General features: G+C 36.3%; 1 protein-coding gene across 4 annotated transcripts in view; it reads left to right on the top strand.

Annotated features, from left to right (window-relative positions):
• Positions 1-4,125: 4,125 nt before the first annotated feature.
• JAKMIP2 (janus kinase and microtubule interacting protein 2) overlaps positions 4,126-15,507 on the top strand; it is a 188,354-nt gene continuing 176,972 nt past the window's right edge. For all 4 annotated transcript variants that reach the window (XM_025387744.1, XM_025387742.1, XM_025387741.1 and 1 more), the window contains exon 1: positions 4,126-4,520. In XM_025387744.1, coding sequence (XP_025243529.1) covers positions 4,518-4,520 — 3 coding nt within the window. In that variant the 5' untranslated portion in view covers positions 4,126-4,517. The remainder of the gene's footprint in view (positions 4,521-15,507) is intronic.

The raw sequence follows: 15,507 nt of genomic DNA, 5'->3' as shown, positions 1-15,507 counted from the left end.
CCCAAGTGATCTGAGTGCTTTGGAAACATCCAGAAAAATGTGCTAGGCATAACCATAGTTAATAAAATTGTGTTTATAACAATACTGATATGATTTATCATTTATTACATGCCAGGTACTCCTTAATATTTTGCACACATAAACTTCAAAAACGACTCAATGGGACCAAAGACTTCCCACAACCCTGGGAGTGAGTCTGGACTCACTGAACTCAGTCGAAGCTTCATATGAGACAGCAACCACAGCCAACTGTTTAACTACAACCTCATGACAGGCTTTGAGCCAGAAGCTCTGAGCTAAGCCACTCCCAGATTTCTGCCCCGCAAACACTATGAGATAATAAATGATGTTTCAAGGTGCAAACAAATCCCACAGAACAATAATTCAGTGGGGTAGGTATTGCTATCATGTCCTACAGATAAAGAAACTGAGCCATGGAGAAATACAGCAACTTGTCCAAGGTCACTCAGAAAAGAAATGGTAAAGCCTGTACTCAATCCAGGAAGTCTGTCTCCAGAGCCCACACTTTGCAGCTTCCTCCCATTATGCTGTGGTATCTCCTGAAATTTTAATGCCACTTTTGGAGCCAAGACCCATACCCTGTACTTTTTCAGACATCTCACGGAATTCAGAAGTCGAAGTTGGAAAAGTCCCAGGAGAGGCAGACAGTTTGGTCACAATTAGTACTATTGACCAAGAAGCTCTTAGAGGAAAATCAGTGTTGCCCAAAGAACACCATGCCTAGCCACTGAGGACATGTTAGATGACTCTGAACATACGTGAGCAAACATTTTTACTTTCATAACTGTGTAGTTTTAAAATCTGTGCCAGATAAACATTGCGTTAACATGCGTGTGTGCTAAATAAGGTAATTAGTATAATTATCTAAGTAATTAGAGAAATGTCAACAATATAGCTGAACAAATGATTCTATATGTATTATTATATAATTATATATATATAAATTGTAGAGCCATGATTCAATGCAGAAAGTTATTCTTTTATTTATTTACTGGTTTATTCTTCAACAAATATTTATTGAGCACCTAATATGGCCCAGACACCACTCACAAACAAACATAGAAATAAAAATCCCTGCCCTCTCATAGTTTACGTTCTGATAGGGAGAAACAAATAAAGAAATTTAATAGCACCAAAAAAACAGTATATCACTAATATATAATATAGTACACCTTATAGTATAGCATACTACATTAAGCAATGTTATATTATATTATAATATACTGTATTATATTATCATAGAATATATTATTAATGTTAATTTTCTATACAGTTATATAGAAAAATAGAGCATAGTAAGAGAGGGGATGGTACTAGAGAGGTGTGAGTTTTAATCTTTCTTTTTAAATTAAAAATTATTATAAATAAAGCTGAAGTCTTTGTTTTACTAAAAAATTTAAGAATTTGTTTTCATTTCCTTCCCATGGGTCCATTATCTTTACCATAACAATTTTCATTTATGTTTTGCTGAAGTCACAGAAACATTTCATTTAAAAATGAATAAATGGCAAATCAAGTAAATCATAATTAAAATAAATAAGGGAAAACTATCAATAAATAATGATAACAGTGCTGCCTGGATATGACCAAAAACAAATGAGTAAGTTGTATTTGAATGGTTAAATTGGAGATTTCTTCAAATAGGAAACACCAAACTTTTCTCTCACCAGTTGACCCTTGACCAATTGTTTTATGTTGATGGGAGGAGAGGAAAAAACTAGAATCACTTACCCCTAGCCATTTAGCTCCTAGCACTAAGGATGAACCATATGGTTATAGTTTGCTAACTATAACCATAGTTAATAAAATTAACTAATTAACTAGACAGTGTGGAGGGTTCTGTCATCTAGTATGTCACAACTTCTACAGCCTTCAGCTTCCTGGTCTGCTTGCTTACAAGACCATCTCTGCGGAGAAAGCAGAAGATAAAATACAGGAATACTGAAAGAAGTGAGATGATCACATCCCATTCCTTTATGTTACACGTTACACATAGGTGATGCTGACTTGGAAGTGTTTGCAGGTTGTGTGGCTGCCGAGGCTTTGACAGAAGACAGGGGACACTAGCTGCACAAAGGAGATTGCAGGCTTTCCCACCAAGTGGATGGAAAGCCAGTGTCAAATGCTGGGGAAGTGCTGCAACTCTTTCCCTCATCACCTAGTTATCTTCAAGCCGGTTTTATTAGAAGAAGCCCCTGACATCAAGAATGACACTGTGCAGGAAAAAGTCTTCTCACGTTTTAATATTAGTTGCTTACAAATGAGTAACAACTAACGGGTAGCTACATCTATTGAAAATTTCCTATCTGCTAAACACGGCACATTTTACACACATCATCTAGTTTAATTTTTGTAATGACTCATGAGGTTCTGTGATTATTTCTTTTTACAGATGAAGAAATGTAGACTTGGGGAAGTTAATAAATACGTTCCAAATTGTACCTATAGTAAATACTGGCACTAGGAATGGTGCCTAGGTCGTCTGACTCTGGAACTTGGGTTAATTCCATTTGAACCTGTAAATAACTCTGTGGATTAAGAAAAAAGATTATTTCCATTTTATGGAGGAGTGGTAGAAACGTGTAGTGGTTAGGAGAGCAAATGTGTTAGAAGAGTCCATTTTGGGGAGGCCAAGACGGGCGGATCACGAGGTCAGGAGATCGAGACCATCCTGGGTAACACGGTGAAACCCCGTCTCTACTAAAAAATACAAAAAACAAAACAAAACAACAACAACAAAAAAAACTAGCCGGGCGAGGTGGCAGGCCCCTGTAGTCCCAGCTACTCCGGAGACTGAGGCAGGAGAATGGCGTGAACCCGGGAGGCGGAGCTTACAGTGAGCTGAGATCGCGCCACTGGACTCCAGCCTGGGCGACAGAGCGAGACTCCGTCTCAAAAAAAAAAAAAAAAAAAAAAGAAGAATTCATTTTGATTCTGGCTCTGTCGTTTATCAGTTGTGAATTTGGGAAATCTATCTAACTTCTCTGAGATTTACAATGTCCTCAAATATCAAGATGCAGAAAACACTTAATCTCTTAGGGCCTCTCTGTCTTTGCCATCATCATCATGGTTATTACATATTTTGGGTTTTCTCACCTTAATTTTTTCTCCTACCTGAAATTGCCATGTTATTCCCCTTAAACCCTTAAATTAAGAGGTGGCTACAATGTACTACTATGCCGTTAATAGTAAATATTTATTGTACACTTACTACATGCCAAGAGCTTTTAGCGCATTATCTCATTCAATCTTTACAACCCCTGCACGAGATAAATACGGGTGTCATCTATAATTATGGTTAGAAACAGAATTCGCCTAAAACTGGACATTGCTGACCTCACTTCCCCTTTTCCTGCCCACCACCCTGACTGCCAACTGACTTCGGAACTCCAAAGGGGCATCCATGAAAACGACAGGAATTGCCTGCAGGAAAATGAATGCTCTAGGAGTTTGACTCTAAAAAGATTGGGAACTGTCCACCAACTGGTGCTACTGAGAATAGTGGTTGTTGAAAGGAATTTCGGTCTCTATCCCAACTTACTTTTCCTCAGGGAAGCGTCAATTTCCTCCAAGTCCTCTTCAGAAGGGTAGCTGGAAAAACAGTGAAATCAAGTAACTTACCTGAGAACAAGCCGGAAGTAGTGCAAAGGAATCAACCAGATTCTTAATCTATTACAAAGTCCAGGCACTCCGTTTGCTTTCTAATAACCTTGTTGCCTGGTATTGAGTAAAAGATGCTATAAAGCACGAACACGTTTGGAAGTAATAATAATCTGCTGTTATGCGACATAATTTTCTCCATATTTGTTATTATTTTTCTGATAATAAATTTCATACATTTTATTGGAAAACCACAGAAAATGCAAAAAATAGCTAAGCTGTTACGTATGTTTCGATCTAAATTTCAATTAAATTTTAATTATTCTCTCCCCGTGCCTAACCACCCTTACCCCATTTTTTAAAAGACCTGGAGTCCAGGGTAGGAGAGATCAAGAGCGTCCCAGAGGGCAGCAGCACATACTCTCTCTCCCCTCCAGACCCTGCAGCTTGCTTCGCCCATCTCCCCTCCCCCTTAGCTTGGTCGCTTATCATTGGTCATTGCCATGGCAACCAGCAGCTGCCGGGCCAGCAGCCTCTACCGCAGCAGGGGTGGGGCACTGGGGGAGGGGGAGAGAGAGAGGAGGAGCCAAAGGAGGTGTCTGCTGCAAGTTCCTGGCTGCTTCCGAGCTCACCCCATCCTCCGAGAGGGAGGAGGCCCAACTGGTGATGCTGCTGCTGCTGCCGCCGCCGCCGCCGCCTCTATTGCTGATACTTTAGCGGGGCTGGAAGGGTGGTTCCTATTCGCACCATCGCCAACCAGAGACAGAGGGGGAAAAAAAAAAAAACCGGCAGCCGCTGCTGATGTTGGGTTCGGAGGCTGCATCCGACTCGGTCACAAGGAAAATGGATTCAGTTTGCATCTCTCCCTCCTTTAAACAGCTTCTCCGGGTCTCAGCATGGTGAGTAGGAAACAGTAGGGCTCCCTTCTTGGTTTAGCGTGTTATTATTTGACCTATGTATACATTTCTGGCCTGAACTTGAACAATGACTCCCGTGCCACAGACTAGAAGGGGGAGATGTGGAGACAGAGATGAGGATGGAGGGAGAGGAACGTTGCCAGGAAGAGAGAAGTGAGAAGGCAACCGCTTGTGTTTAAAAAAAAAAAAAAAAAAAAAAGGTGTTCTGATTTTATCTCTAACTGGCTCAGAATGCAGACTGAGCCACTTGGTGCCTTTTTCTCCTAAGCTTAGCAACAGCATCAGGGGTTGGAAAAAGAGCTAACAACAAGAAGAGGGTGTTATTGAAAGGAATCATTTCATTTGCAGCTCTCACATACAGGGTTGGGCCTTCTTCAGAAATACATTTGGTGTCTCATAAGCTTCTCAGACTCATTATAAGGTGGTTTTGCTTATTTTATTGATTGCTTAGAAAAAGTGGCCCCAGAATTTGACATTTTATTTTGTACTCTTGTTGAGAAATCATTTGCAAGACCCAGTTTTATTTTATACGTAGATTTGATTGTGAACTTACACATGTATATCTTATGGATATATATATCATATATACACATGTTACTTAGCATTTATATTGCATTTATGAAGCATATTTATATGTAGGGTGTGCTTTGCAGTCATTTTTATGGTTTAGATATGTCCTTGCATGCCTGGAAGTACTTGCATGTTTTTGAAACTATGCTTCTGGTCTATATTATTATTCATTGGCTTTATTTGGATTAATGTGAAATTTACTCTGGTTATTGTCTCTTAGTTTCATTGTGACCAATTGGAACAGATGCCTATGATTTGATCTGTGTCACAGAACTAGATGCAAATTCGTAGCCTGCCTCTTTATTTTTAATTGGGTTTGTGGGGGATGATATTGAGGACTCCGAATTTACAATGATGGGAAAGGGAGGTGGCTTGTGGTATTATTTTGTGTCTAGCATCTTACCAAATCAATGTTGAAGCAAATCAGTGTTCTTGAAATGCCACCCCAACCTTTTCATGTTTGTGCCTTGTATCCCAGGAAGCACAGCTGAGCTGGCAGGTGAAATGCATTCATTTTATTTAATAGTGCTGCTATCTGCTGTTCATTCCTTCAGTATCCAGGAACCATTTTACAGTTCTCTCAAATGTTGTATTAAGGGTCTCCTTCTGTAAATAAGAAAGTAGGAAAGTAGGATTGTTTTGAAAATCTACGTATTCCTAAGCACCCTAGCCCAGCCGTTTCCAAATTAGTCTGCTTATACAATGAAATGAAACCAGGGAGTGAGCAAAGCTGAACAGGAGAATGTATGGCTTGTAGCTGAATTGGGCTGGGGGGGGGGGGGGGGGGGGGGGGGGGGGGGGCCTATTGTAATTTACAAATGCTTACTGGGATCTGCTTGACCTTTTATTATGTCAAGGCTTTAAGGCAGCTCAGGAGACTAAAGATCCCTGAGATGAGGAGGTTCCATTCCCACTCAGGATAATGGATTTCATTGAATTAAAGCCAGAAAAAAATATGTAGGTAGAGTGTATTAGTAGTATTACATTTACCACATGGGCTATTATAGTTTTATCTATTAGTTTCTTCTCTAACAATATCATTGTCAGTACAGACATTTTTTACAATGTAAAATGACAATTATTTGGGGCTTTAGTCTGGCATCTGATTCTACATACTCCCCCCACATTTATAATTTTCACATGTATTTGAATCGGGTTTATAGTTTAATTTGTCTGAGAATAATTGTTCTATTTGGCTTATACATGAGAAGGGCCCTTGGGGACTTAATTGTGCATGTCCTCATAGCATGTCATATATTATAGATCCACAGCTTTGTAAACTCATGCTACTTTGTGCCTAATTGTAACAACTATATGAAATAGGGCAAGAAAAGAGGTACTGGGCTTGTATGTTATAACAAATTGTATAACACATTGCATCCTGAATCTTTTAGTGATAACACTTGACTTGCAAAAATCAAAATGTTAGATATGTCTATTGTACACTTAAAAAATTAAGATTTGTAAAATTAAGATTTGTTGACCTCATTTCATGCAATGAAAGCAGATATCCTGTGGCTTTGTTTTTGTTTGTTTCTTGTTGAGTTTTCGTTTGGAGGTGGTTTTATAGGCAAAGTTGGTACAGTTTGAACAGAGGCAAATCCCTTAGGTCATGTGCTTAAAACTCCTTGTAGATAGCCTGTTTCAGCTATGTGTCTGCTGTTACCCTGGTAGAAATACAGGTCTAGCTTTTGACCCCAGTCTTTAAGACAACTATATGACCTTTGCTAAGGGGCCGCTGAAAAGTGAAGTGTGTTTCAAGCACTAGAAGTTGAACTCTCTGCGGAAAGATTTTTAAAAGCTAGGATTCGTATGTAACAAACCTGCATGTTGTGCACATGTACCCTAGAACATAAAGTATAATAAATAAATAAATAAATAAATAAGCTAGGATTATTTCATTTGGAGACGAGAACAATGAAATATGACAATCATTTGTTTCAGATAAGCTGAGCATGGGGCATAAGCATAGGACATTGCTTATTGCTATTTTTTGAAACCTCAAATGTGGTCAATGGGCTTCAACTTTATGAGGAATTATGAAGATTAGAAATATAAAAATGTAGAAGTTCCTCATAGTAAGTGTGAGTAGTCAACTGGCTAATCAAATAAAGCAATGTACTCTTCTCTCATCAAAACTGCCAAAAGTATGACCTAGATATGCTTTTGTCTAGGATGGACTAGATTTCCTTCTCAAGAACTTCTCTTGCTTTTTCTAGAGTGAGTCATTTATTTAAGAGAGTACATTAGTTGTTTAAGATCAGGCACTTCTAGATTATAACAGTAAGACTCCATTTTGTAGTTGGCTTCTAAATTACAGGATCTAGGTATTTGTAAAGAAATCAACTGATCATCTTCCTAGAGAAATTTACATGTAATCCTGCTAGAATTCAGGAAACTGAACATTTACCTGTTCATAAGAGCCCTTCTTTCTCAGCAACTTTATGGAGTGTGATGTCAAATACCTATATTAAAATTATCTCATATTGTATAGTTAATTTTGAAAAATGTAATGTGTCATTTAATGGGGTCTTTATACAAAATAATTCAAGAGCCATCAAGTTGTTTTTTTAAAAAAACAAATTATATGAAACATATATACAAATTAATGCTTAAATGTGCTATTTAACAAACTAATCTTCCACTCAAACACTATCTTAAAAATGTCATTCATGTTAGAATATTAAAGTTAAATATTTTGATTGGTATGTAAGACTTTAGTAAAACTTGTTTTAATTAAGACACACACTAATTAATTTCTCACTTTGTAATAGGACGTTTCTCATTTCGGGTGACATCAGAACATGTTTTGATTTTATGTACCTGCTGCAAGTCGGCTTCAGGATGACTTAGACAATATTTGCAGAGTGAAACAGTTTTCTACATTTCTTTTTGGTTCATGAAAAGTCAATACTTTGTTTCTCGTGGTTGGAGCTTATTGTGGAAGTTTTAACATAAATAACGCAATGATGGTCTTTTACTGAAAGAAATACGTTAGGTTTATACTTGGTTGTTACTCTGTGAAGTGTGTTACAATTCCCTCTGTTTACACATTCCACTATTTTTCTATCAAGGGAAAATGTGCTTTCAAACAGGATAAATTGATCAATTGACTAACAACTATTTGTAGAGCTTTCATATGACTAGCAGAATTTGCATGTGCTAGCAAAAAAGAATTTCCTTGGAGAATATAAGATATACATCCATGAAACAGTTAGTGTTGAAAACAATATAGTTGTAATTAGTACCATCACTTCACCATATATTAACACAAGTTTTCATAATTCTGTCATTTTTCCATTCTTTTTCATTTTATATTCTATCAATTTCAATTTATATGCTATCATTTCAATTCTATCATATCAGCAAAGCTAGTGTCATAGTAATTCTTTAAAATAAGTGGAAACAGATTCAAGGAGGTTAGACTTGTCCAAATTTGTGTTTGGTAAATGGTGTAACAGGCTGGATCCCTAGTCTTATAAGTACAAACTACCATAGTAGAAAGGTAGCGAATTATCTTACCAATTTGAATTTTAACTAATCTGTGTTGTGTGGCTCATTTTATTTGAATATTTCAGGTACCAAAATTTGTTCTTTGGCCATATCAAATTGCCAAATACACTGTGTGCGTAGGGTATCAGGCAAACAAACAAAAAATGAAAACAAAACAAAACAGAACGGCTCACACACACAAAAAGAGTACTTTAGAGAAAATCTAGGCTTTTTGATATATCAGAAAAACCTAGAAGCATTTGTTTGGGTGAAAATCAGAACTTTATTGGACTGCTATGCATTTATTTTATAAATAAATATTGTTTTTATTTTTAATGACATAGAGTTTGGGAGGTGACCATTGTTTTCTGTGTTTAGGATCAGATTAAAATTCCTGTAGGTCCTGAATCTTGAAAAAAGTTATGCCACCTCCTACCTATATGTCCTAATTATCTCTCTACCTACACATTCTTAAAAGTAAAAATGATGTTGTTATAAAATAAGTGTACATCAGTTTAACGACTTTCTGGTATTTTCTCTGAACAAATGCTCCTACATTTTTCTGAAATATAAAAAATATTTATTTGTTTTTCAAATATTCTAATTTTCTGCTGTATCTTTTTCTTTATTAATTCCCTAGGCACATACTGGTATAAGTATTTGGTAATTCAGCTCTGGCCAAATAGCAAATTATGGCATTGAACCATATTCTACATTTGGAAAAAGAGTCCTTTATAATTAATTAACTTGCAGTAAAAATGAGACCTGTCACACTAAAAAAATTGTTCTTTAAATCATTATTCATTACTACAAGTAAATTTTGTTGCTTCAAGTTTTTTTGTATTTAAAAATAATACATCCTCATTATGGAAAAATGATAATACAGAAATGTGTAAAAGGAAGATGAGAACGACTCATAAGCCTACCATCAATAAATCATTACTGTTAGCATTTTGGAGTATTTCCTTTTAGATCTTTTTGTATATACACACAGAAACACATGCAGACACACAGTTTCATAAATGGATCATACTCTATGCATTGTTTTAAATTGCTTTTGCTTTATGTATAGTGACCATCTATCCATGTCAACTAATGTGTCTCTACTGAATTTTAAATTTCCGCGTGCATTTTTCTTGATGATTCAAGCTGTTTTTTCCCCCACTTGGGAGTCTTCACACTTTACTTTTAAATACTTCTTATGATGCAGATAGATCCTGCTTGATTTAAAGCAGTCATGAGTCAGGCATTATATTCAGGAAATATGAACTCTGTTACCCTGACCTGCCACTGCATCTTACAATTGGTATTAAATTAACCTTGGTCATTCCTTGTCTGCTAATAATGAATGAAGTCTGAATCCAAGGCAGTGAAATCCCTGTTTGAGGCACGAGGAGTTTCACCAGGTACATACATCAGCAACAATTAAAAAACAAAAACAAAAACACATCTGTTTCAGATTCATGTTAGTTTTCCCCAGTGTTGTAGTGGTATGTCCTGTAGTTTTATTTTTTAATTTTTAATTTATTATTATTATTATGATTTTGGAGATAGGGTCTCACTCTGTTGCCCAGGCTGGAATGCAGTGGCATGGTCTTGGCTCACTGCAACCTCCACCTCCCGGATTCAAGTGATTCTTGTGCCTTAGTCTCCTGAGTAGCTGGAACTACAGGTGCACACCACCATGCCTGGCAAATTTTTGTATTTCTAGTAGAGATGAGGTTTTACCATGTTGGCCAGGCTGGTCTTAAACTCCTGACCTCAAGTGATCTGCCTGCCTGGGCTTCCCAAAGTTCTGGAATTACAGGCATGAGCCACCATGCCCGGCCTGTCCTGTGGTTTTAACCTTGGTTAAGCAACTCTAATCCTTTATGGGAAGATATTTAAATGACTTCTTGGAATAAACCAAGTGTATTAGTTCATTCTCACACTACTATAAGGACATACCCAAGACAAGTAATGTATAAAGGAAAGAGATTTAATTGACTCACAGTTCTGCAGGGCTGGGGAGGCCTCAGGAAACTTACATCATGGCAGAAGAGAAAGCAAACATGTCCTTCTTCACATGGTGGCAGGAGGGAGAAGAATGAGAGCTGAGTGAAGGGGGAAGGCGTTTATAAAACCATCAGCTCTCGTGAGAACTTACTCACTATCATGAGAATAGAATAGGGAAAGCCACACCCAAGGCCCAATTTTCTCCTTCTGGGTCCCTCCCACAACATGTCGGGATTATGGGAACTACAATTCAGGATGAGATTTGGGTGGGGACACAGCCAAACCATATCACCAAGATGTAGTTTTGCAATTTTTTTCACTATATTCATTATTTCATAATGAATTCATGTATATCATAGTTTTCAAATAAAACCCTAGTCATCTGACTCTTTCCCCTTTTTAAAATATGAATGGTTGACTCTTCTTAAACTTTAAGTGTGAGTTTTAAACATAACACCTTGGAGAAAATTCTTTTGGTATATCTCCCATTTTACTCTCTGCAACCTGTGTGTTTCCTTCATAATACATATCTAAAGTTGTAATTACAGAGCTATTTATTTGCTTTCCCTACTCTTCACTAGAATGTAAGCTCCATGAGGGCAGAAAATGAAACTGTGTTGTTCACCAGTTGTAATGAATGCCTTGGTACAACATGCATGCTCAATAAAGACTATTTGACTGAGTGGCTGAATGAATGAAAGAATGAGGGTCCCCTAAATGGCTCCTGGCGTAAGATTGTAGAAGAGACTTCAACTAGTTGCTCTTTCGACTGTGATTCTCATTCTTTTAATTTGACTGTAAAAGCAAAATGAATTTTATTCATATCCTCAGGATGTTGTTATGATTTTGATAAGGCAAAATCAGATTCTTAAAAGTAATATATCACAACACTAACAATCCTTCATTAAAGACTGCTCACTACATGCTGTAACATAAAAAAGATTATGAACACTTCCGTGGATCTTTTTATTTTCTTTAAAAAATTGAATTGCAAGTCAGAAATAACAAATACCTTTTATTTCACTGTAATTTATTAAAATAAGTTAGTAATTTAATTATTATAAGCAGCACATTATATGGTACACACTCACAGCTATTGTGCTATTTTAGAAATCTGCTCTACCAAATTCACTAATCATAAACAAATCATTCCATCATATCTCCATCCAAATATTAAGTTGAATCAAAAATGCATCTCACCCCAAAGATAAGTTAAGGCAGCATCTGCTTTCATGAGAGTTTTGAAATCAAATATAAAAAGAGTGACTTGAACAAGAGGGTTAGCTTGGCAGACACATGGACATGCATTTGAACCACTGAGGACAGCCATTTCTATGGGTGTCTAATCTGCTGATATGCTGTAACTTAAGTATGAGGAAAAAGCCTTTGTTGCCTTTCTTTGTTTGGCATCTAAATCAAGATCATGGCACTTACTGCAATTCTTGAATTTCTGGAGTTCAATTTCAGTTAGAATATGCATGGAAAACCAAATCTGACAAATTTTAGCTGACACTCTGTGGCCAGAAAACCACTCGATATTATTTTCAATAAGGGAATTTTGCTGAGATAATTATGACTCTAAAAAAGCCTCTGAGCATGTGCTTAGGGGAAGAGGGTGATATTTTCATCATGCCTTCTTTTCCAAACTGGAAATGTTCCCCTGCAAAATGCTTATAACCACAGTAAAAACCAGGCAATTGTTTTTTACTCGCATTTCTTACCTGGCTCTTTCTTATGCAGCACTTCATGGAGAGAGGTACATTCCAAAAATAAACTGAGCTCTTACTCTGTAGTCATCACTGATGTATATTTAAGGCCCTTAACCTACTAATAGGTCAAGCTTACCTAATTTGAACCTAGTTTCCAAAATGAAATTATTAGGTCTTTTAAATGCAAGAATACTCATGAAAACAACTCGACAATATTTTAAATAGGTACCATTCTGTAAAATCTAGGCTATTGTCTCATTCTACCAATAAGCCATTAAATGAAGAGCAAAACAGTCAACAAATTTTTATATTATGATAACCAATTTGGAGAATTTATATTAAACAATCCATGCTGAGAATTCACGTGAGAATTCACAAGCTGCTAATTCTGCTAATTGACATTGGCAACAAAGAGAGAAGGACTTAGATGTTTTGAAGATATTATAGGCCCTCAACTTGCTTTGCTTTCTTATGGATTTGCTAGGTAATTCAGATTATGAAAATGGGTACTCTGGAATTACAGGGGTTTCTCCATCATCTGCTCAGTTCTAGTTTCCTAAACCCAAAGGAAGGAATTATTTTGACCACTGGCTCAGTCTCTGTTTCCTGTTGTCTCTTAAGGAGTAAATTAAATTGTAGTTAATTAACTATGAAACGGGTTTTGTATTTTGGAGAATATATTATTTTTAGCAATATTATGGAAAACATTAGAATTTTGACTTCCTTTTAAAGCACTTCATTAAATAAAATCATCTATAAAATTTAGAATACAGAGTATTTTGAGCCAGATGCTTAAACCATTTAGCAATAATGAAAAATAAGTCTCAGCTTTTTAAAAAATGAAGTAACAAGGAATACCTTCCTCCAATCAATTTTACATAGAAGGAATGCTTTACCTGTCTTGCTCTCTTCTTAGCCAGATTGTCCACATTTTTGACCTACAGGGTGCAATTCCACACTCTGAAACAAGAGAAAGGAAAGTATTAGCCTACGACAAGAGAAATTGATCATTGCATCTGAGTGTGACCTTTGAGTTTTTGCGCTGTACAGGTTTAAAAGAGTTTAATATCCAAATGCACACTTAAACATGACTGTTTCATACTAACACTCTTATATGGACAGTATGACTACATATATACTGTTTAATCTCTTTTAACTATGGTATGTGATTTTATATTTTTCTCCTTTCATCCTACATACAATTTTTGAAATCAAGCCTACATGGTTTAGTCAAGGCCCCTGAAACATAGTAAAGAGATAAGATTAATATTTCTAGCCAGTCACTGGTCATTTGCTAACTGAACTTTCACTAACATATGTATAGTTTGAAAACATGAACTATCTACATTTATTTTGCATAATCCTCTTGCTTTGAAACATTGATCTTTGGCTGTGTAGTCAACTGTAATCTAAGCAGAATCGATCATTTCTCAGTTCACGTGGTGCCATCACTAACCATATTCTTGGGGTGCTTAAGTGCTGTTTGACTAACGAAAGGATCCTTATGACAGAGAGTAGCTGATGAAGCAGTGGAAAAACATTTCGTTCAAGACAGACTTTTGCCAAATATGCACTTCCCCCTGGGTAAATTTGAAAATTTTTTCAGAGTTGATGCTGACTCATCTTTACTCTTTAGAAGATGTAGCGAGACCCACAGTTTAGAATTTTCTTTATAATTCAAGTAAAACGATTTATTCCAGTAGTTAAGGGTTAGCGCTGACCTTCCTAATAACAAGGACATCTGATATGCTCTGAATATAGCAAGTATGAAAGGAACAAAAAAAAAGCAACTTCCTTTTTAAAATTATCCAGAAAATGAGAAGAAGATCTAAACTCTTTGAGCATCTGTTATGCATCTAGTATGCTGAATATTTTCATCCATGGCTGTTTTTGCAGTTCTCACAGCAGGCTGGTGAAGTAGGCATTTTTCTTCCCATTTTGCCAATAAAGATGAAGATTTGATAGGTTAAATTTCATACCCAAAGCCATTCAATTAGCGATTTTTGAACTGAGATGAAAATAAAGTCTGTCTGATTATGCAGCACAGTGGTTACAAACTGGAGCCTTGTGGACTGGACCCAGCTCAAGAAAAGTGTTTGTAAACATGAGTAAAATGTTAGTACAAAGCAATATATGCTCCTAACACAGTATTTTTTAAAACATACTTTTGTCCAAATTTTATAATTTTGACATTTCAGCAGATATTAGAATATCTCCTCCTCTTAGAAAAAAAAAGAAAATCTGGCAACACCAGGCCACCTTTCTTCAAGGCATCCGGAGTTGAACTGTGGGTATTCTGGATGGATATTGTGCTACTTCAAATCCCTACCCTGCCCCCCACCATGCCCTCACAATTGATATTTATTGTTCTTCAGGTAGACATTCAGGTTTCATTCATATAGAGGCTGAAAATCATGAACACAGGAAATAATCCTGCAGACAAACATTTGCTAAAAATGAATTATCTGTATGAAATTTAATGCTTTAGGTCTGGTTTGTGGGCAATCCCAATGACATTTCAACAGTATAATTTACAGCTTTAAATGTCTCCCCTTATGTCCCATTAATTATTTATGTCTTTCATAATTAGTAGACTAAGGCATTTTTTCCACAATTTACATATGTTTAATACTTTATTTTACAAGTTATAAAAAAACTTTTAATAATTTACATTCTCACAAGAATAAAGGTGGGGTAGATACTATATATTAATATGTATATCTTAGGTCATTTGATTATCCTCATCACATCTTTCCATTCACATGTATCTGTCCCAGCAAATCTATGGTTCCCGTATGTGGAAACGGCAAAATAAATGAAGAACTTTTTCGTTTTGGTGGTAGGGGGAGGAATATGAATAGATAGTTCCTGCAGGTATATTATTATCATCATCAGCAGTACCACAAAAGCTTCATTGAAGACCCTCAAAATAGAAAATATTTACAGGCTTCCAATTGTTACCCCTGGTCCCTGTCCAAAAGGAACCTATGTTTTTAAAAGGATAAAGGGCCAAAGAGAAATGGAATGTTAATGCATGTAACAATTACAGGAGAAACATAAGTAGCACTACAGTTCCCTGTCCAAGTCTTTATGTGTGTGAACTGTAACTAATGGGCCTAAACTACGAATGCATAAGGTGATGAGAATGCTTTGAATCAGTATTTAATCCTTCCTTTCTTCTCAACATATATCTTTCATTTGAT

The sequence above is a fragment of the Theropithecus gelada genome, chromosome 6 (genome assembly GCF_003255815.1).
Source record: "Theropithecus gelada isolate Dixy chromosome 6, Tgel_1.0, whole genome shotgun sequence".
Classification (NCBI taxonomy): Eukaryota; Metazoa; Chordata; class Mammalia; order Primates; family Cercopithecidae; genus Theropithecus; species Theropithecus gelada.
The sequence above is the reverse complement of the archived record's forward strand: the minus strand, read 5'-3'. Positions and strand labels throughout refer to the sequence as shown.